Below are 6,385 nucleotides of genomic sequence, written 5' to 3' on the forward strand. Positions count from 1 at the left end.
GTACACCCCTGGTCTAAGAATCATTAAGAATTGAAAGAAGTCTCTTATTCTCACCAAGGTTGCCTTTATTTGATCAAAAATACAGTAAAACAGAAATATTGTGACATCATCAAAATTAAAAAATTACTCTTTTCTATTTTAATATATTTTAAAATGCCATTCATTTCTGTGATGTCAAAGTTGAATTTGCAGCATTACAGTGACTCCAGTCATTTTCAAATCATGAAAATCATCTTCAAATCATTCTAATATGCTGATTTGGAGCTCAAGAAACATTATAACATTAAGGATACTGTGATACATTTTTTCCAGGATTCCTTGATGAATAACATTTTCAAAAGAACAGTTTTGTAATAGTCTTTACTGTCATTTTTGATCCATTTAATGCACCCTTGCTGAACATATTTTTTTTAAACCGTACTGACCCCAAACTTTTGAGTGCTAGTGTGAAATTTTTGCACTACTGTTTCATTCTGCTCTTTAAAAACTGGTCATAAATTCAGTTATTTTATTCTGTTGACAGCCCTATTGTTTAACAATCAAATATCTTCAAATCAAATATTCTCATGATACTTTTTTAGGAATTTGTGTTGCTTCAGTACAGTGAGAATATAAAAGCTAATTATTTAAAGTATTTAATACCACAGTATATTAATTTTTATGCATGAAAATATATAGCTGCCTTTATATTTTAGAATGTGACTCCCTCACAGGGAGGTCTGAAGGTCCTTGGCATGAAAAAAAAAAACCCCCAGGTCTAAAGATTGATTCCTCAGTCTAAAATGGACATGAACAATGAAGGATATATAATATTCAAGGTCGATTTTAATGTTGTTTTTCATTTTTGTCTACAGCCCGACTACCAACAAACACTGGGAAGCAGAGCTTGCAACACTGAAAAGCAACAATGCCAAGCTCACAGCTGCTCTACTGGAGTCCACAGCCAACGTCAAACAATGGAAACAGCAGCTAGCAGCTTATCAGGAGGAGGCCGAAAGGCTACACAAACGGGTGAGGAGGGGAGAGTTGACCTTGTAACCCAATATCATGAGCAAACTACATCCTGGGGTTCAATATCTAACCTTGTCTTGAACTAAGCTAAAACTGTTGATACATTTCCTTGTGTGACTAATGTCTATGACAAAGTTGTGAATGTGAACTCCTCTTCTAAATTTGTCACAAGTAAAACAATTTTTTGTTTGTTTGTTTTTTGGTCTGCAGGTTTCTGAATTGGAAAGTCAGAGTAGTCAAACCAATGTGATCAAATCCCAGAAAACAGAGCTGAACCAAACAATAGAGGAGCTGGAGTGTACACTGAAGGCAAAAGAAGAGGTACTGTTTGTTATGCTGTATGGTCACGTTGGTATCACCAATATGCTTCCTTCATTTACATTTTTGTTGGCTTTGCCAGATACTTACACCATTTAAAACTTCTTTCTTGCTTGTTTTTCATAGGAAATGGTTCGATTGAAAGAAGAAATAGAAAATGCAAAGCAGCTTCAAACTCAGAAAGATGAACTCACAAAGAAATTAGAGGTAAGAACAGACCTCCCAGAAGTTTCACGAGTTTAGTGAACCGATCACAAATGGTCAGCCAAGATGCATTACTGTTACACCTGGTATTATCATGCATTTCAAATTCATCATCTGTGAGCACTTGCTTGTGGGTTTTGTGGCGACCATTTGCTCTTTTTTTCGTCACACTTTTTAAAAAAGAGAGTGGGACAGGGTTGTGTGTGTGTGTGTGTGTGTGTGTGTGTGTGTGTGTGTGTGTGTGTGTGTGTGTGTGTGTGTGTGTTTGTGTGTGGGCATGTTTTTGTGACATGAGGACACAAATGTGTATAATGACATGGGTATGACACAGGTATTACAAGGAGAGGGTGACTTATGAGGACATTGGCCATGTCCTCACTTTTCAAAATGCTTATAAATCATACAGCGTGAGTTTTTTGCAGAATGTTTCCTGTGATGGGTAGGTTTAGGGGCAGGGGCAGTGTAAGGGCATAGAAAATACGTTTTTTTACAGTATAAAAACCATTACGCCCATGGAATGTCCCCACAAAAACAAACGTGTGTGTGTGTGTGTGTGTGTGTGTGTGTGTGTGTGTGTGTGTGTGTGTGTGTGTGTGTGTGTGTGTGTGTGTGTTTGTGTGTGTGTGTGTGTGTTTGTGTGTGTGTGTGTGTGTGTGTGTGTGTGTGTGTGTGTGTGTGTGTGTGTGTGTGTGTGTGAATGTGTTTGTTAGGTAATGTATTTCAATATTCCATTGAGTTTAAATGGAGTTGTTTAAATGGAGATTTCTGAAAGTTGAATAAATAAGCTTTCCGTTGATGTATGGTTTGTTAGGATAGGAAAATATTTGGCTGAGAAACAACTATTGAAAATCATCTGAAATCCGAGGCTGCAAAAAAATCTAAATATTGAGAAAATGGCCTTTAAAATTGTCCAAATGAAGTCCTCAGCGATGCATATTACTACTAATAATAAAATGTAGATTTATTTACAGTACAAAATTTTGAAAATATCTTCATGTATTAACTTTACTTTTGGCATAAAAGAAAAATGTATAATTTGGACCCATACAATGTATTGTTGGCTATTGCCACAAATATACCTGTGCAACTTATGACTGGTTTTGTGTGCAGGGTCACAGGGTTAGTCCTGAGATTTTTCACATCAGTGAATATATACATAGATTCAATTATGACAGATAATGTTTGTGTGCCTTAAAGAGATGATTCACCTAAATATGAAAATTATGTCATAATTTACTTACCCTTATGTTGGTCTAAACCTGTTGAACACAAAAGAAGACATTTTGAACAATGTTGGTAACCAGACAGCTGACGGTAGCCATTGACTTCCATAGTTGGAAAAAATACAATAGATGTCAATGGCTACTGTCAACGGTCTGGTTACCAACATTGTTCAAAATATCTTCTTTTGTGTTCAGAAGAAAGAAACTTAAACAGGTCTGGAACAGCATAAGGGTGAGAAAATGATGACAGAATTTTCCTTTTTTGGTGAACTAGTCCATTAATGGACTGATGGTAGAACTTTTGTTAAGCATGTCAAAGGTTTTGGGTTCTAATCTGCCCTTGTATAGTTTGTTTTTTCCCATTATATCCAAAGGTGTTCATCAGTGATTGGACACGTTTCATCACGGACGTTTGTGTGCATTTTGTTTTGTGATTTCACCGGAACGAATGGAGTGTCTCCACAACAGCTATGGTGTTGTGCCATCTGCTGGAAATTAGTTTTATAGCTGTAGTGTAATAAATGCCCACACGATGTGTTACAGGACACAGATTTGCGGAACAAGGAGCTTGAGGAACAGTTGGCTGACCTGGAGCAGCGTCTGGAGTCAAGTCAAGTAGATCAAGAGAACCTCCGCAAGAACCTCAAAACTCTGCTGGAGATCCTGGATGGAAAGATCTTCGAGCTGACAGAGCTTAGAGACAACTTAGCTAAGCTCATTGAGGACAGCTAGACTCCTCCACCTCTCGCCTCAAAACTTGATTTTAATGCCACTTTCCTCCTTTTATGAAATACACAGAGTCCGAGAGAGTCTGGTGACCTCGACTGTCGGTCTCTCCTTCACTCACTTATGGAATGATTAACCTTTGGTTGCACTTGATTTTGTATTTTTGAGGTGGGTTCGTTCTCTTCAGTGCCACTGCTACCTACCAAGTTTTATTGTCAACAATAATCCTGTACTTTTATTGATGTTTCCTTGAATTCCCCCCACCCCCCACCCCAAATAGGCAGCCTGCAAAGAACATGGCTGCATATAGGCTCCTACTCTTTAAAGGTGCTGGTTTCGTGTGCCTGGCTGTTGGCGTTAATGGACATTTCTTATGCTGCTGAGGACACTACATGAATTACACTGACTGGATCTTCAGTCGTATTTTAAGACTGGATATTCAGAGCCATATGTTTCAGCCAAAAGTTATTGGCTTGCCTCTTCCCCTTCATGGAAACTGCCTCATGTTAGGTCAGTCAAAGTTTCAGGATACTCAGCCGCTGACCTAAAAAGCTCTTGACATTTAGCAGACTCTGAGACGTAGATGTGGCATATGCTTTAGGCCTGTAATATACACTGAGCAATATTAGTGAGCATTTTTATGCCAGATTAGTGCGAGCCACCTCAGTGCGTCCGTCAGGTACTCAAACAGTGGAAAAGATGAATTTATGGCCTGTTATAGTTCAATTCTGGGTTTCTCCAATGACCAGTGTAATGCTTTTGGATTGTATTGGCCTTATAATAACCCGTATCTATACATTTTTCAGGATTTTCTTGAAGACGAGGATCTTCCTTTGTTTGTTGACTTACCAAATGCAATGATGTACTCAATTCCTTACAATTTTCAATAACAATATTATTGTAATATTTAAAAAGTCCATCCTGCTGATGGGTATTATGATACATAGATCACTGTCAGTATGATTGTATTTATATGTGGGAAAATTCTGTTTTAAATTTCCCAATGTTAATAAAGACTATTTAAAGATATCTGACTGCATTGTTCTTTAGAAATGAAAGAGAGAGAATGATGGTGTGACTCACCAAGGTTTTATAACGTTGAAACCCACAGTCTGTGAGAGATTTGCATCAAGGCAGGGCCGTCATTTAAATTCACAGGGCCCAGAACAATGAGCTGTGCAATAGAAGATCCATAGTAGACCTCTCTCGTCCCAGGACCCATGATAATGTTATGTCCTGGTTTTACCACTGTCGCCGTTATAATTGAGGATTAATATAGGGATTGCATTTTTTTGACCCAATCAAATATTTAATAGCTTTGCATAACTGGAAAAAAACTAAATCTATATTAAATACGCCCATGGAGGTCATAGAAATTACACTTTTAAGGACCCATTGACCCATTAATTTTAAAATTAACAATTGACTTATTTTTAAGCTTCATTGGATGAGATGTGACATAGTTGACTATAAGAAAATTTGCAACTACATGCCAACTAACTGTCATTAGAGAATTAGTAGAATGTCTGCTTAATATCTAACGCTTTATTTTAATGCTCCTAGTCCCTCAACAGACATTATACTAACTAATTAACTTTACAACTACATCTCAACTTATTCTACCAACCCAAACCCTAAAACACGTAACCTTAACAGTCTACAGTCTACCAATAGCTACTCAGTGTACATGTAGTTGACAAGTTACTTATAGTTAGAAGAAAGCGGACTATCAAAACAAAGTATTTAAAGTATTTATCTAAATTTGTCCCCCTGGCTGAGAACCATTGACTTAATCCTAAACTTAAACTTTTTTTTTTACACTAGGTTTAAAGGATAGCTTCACAAAAGAAGTCATTCCAATTCCTTTTTAGAATGTTCACAACTAGTAAACAGGTCTAAAATATCATTGTGCCGGTCAGAAACAGCTGAGTGGCGCAAGCACCCCGGACACCCTTAATACAAGTCTTCAGTTGGGGTAGAGTGACACCTTGTGGTTGGAAGCAGAACTTAAATATAAATGATGTCATTTAGTTGAATCTTGTATGCCTGTGCCCCAAAGACAGTGCTGTTCGGATGATAATGGCTAAAGTACTGTATGTAGGCCTACTGGAGAAGGAGAGGAACATCGTCTTGACCATGACCAAAAAATGTATTGTTGGGCCCTGCAGATCTAACAATTTTCTTCAGAAATATGTTTTATCCATTAAGATATAGCCTATTGCATAATGTCACACCAAAAATTTATGTACCCTGTTTTTTTTCAGTTTGCTTAAATATATAATATTTCGATTTTAATGTCTGCTTTTTTAAGTCAGTGGGTCTTACATTTATTTATAATTAAATTTATTTCTACAGTTTAAAATCCTTAGACAAATAGATTTCAAATAAGAAAATATTTCATAAAACAAAAAAAAAACAAAAAAAATCGTTAACAATGTTATAAGCAAACACCGCTTGAAAATTAAAACAGTATTTAGCCTATCCCAAAATGTGACCAACATCATGTGATGTCACTTGAGCTTTGTTCGAAATCACCGTGTAGCTCTCTCCACAGCAACACAGACACAGGTTGGTTCTTTGAAACGGGCGTTTTAATTCTTTGGCTCATCTTTACGCCGTGAGAACTGTATTTGTAAATGAGCATAGCACAAACATATCAGAAAATTATACAATACATAGTCTTAAAGGAAAAGAGATACAAATTATGCTTACAAAACACTTAACAAGTGAAACAAATACCTCGTTGGCTGCTTGTTATGAAAAGAGATCCTTGAGTCTTTCGTTTTGCTCTTTACAGTCCGTATGACTTGTGAAAACACTCCTTTTAAACTTAATGCAACTTGCAGAGCCTCGTGAGCGTCTGCTCATCGTCAGTCCATCAGGGGGCAACGCAGTTCATCATT

General features: G+C 37.0%; 1 protein-coding gene across 2 annotated transcripts in view; it reads left to right on the forward strand.

Moving 5' to 3' along the window:
* The window catches only part of homer1b (homer scaffold protein 1b), a 38,945-nt gene extending 34,434 nt beyond the window's left edge, over window positions 1-4,511 (forward strand). For both annotated transcript variants that reach the window (XM_067438170.1, XM_067438169.1), the window contains 4 exons: window positions 855-1,011; window positions 1,222-1,332; window positions 1,456-1,536; window positions 3,300-4,511. In XM_067438170.1, the coding sequence (XP_067294271.1) occupies window positions 855-1,011; window positions 1,222-1,332; window positions 1,456-1,536; window positions 3,300-3,488 (538 nt within the window). In that variant the 3' untranslated portion in view covers window positions 3,489-4,511. The remainder of the gene's footprint in view (window positions 1-854; window positions 1,012-1,221; window positions 1,333-1,455; window positions 1,537-3,299) is intronic.
* The last annotated feature ends 1,874 nt before the right edge of the window (window positions 4,512-6,385 follow it).

Source organism: Pseudorasbora parva, chromosome 3 (genome assembly GCF_024679245.1).
Source record: "Pseudorasbora parva isolate DD20220531a chromosome 3, ASM2467924v1, whole genome shotgun sequence".
NCBI classification, from domain to species: domain Eukaryota; kingdom Metazoa; phylum Chordata; class Actinopteri; order Cypriniformes; family Gobionidae; genus Pseudorasbora; species Pseudorasbora parva.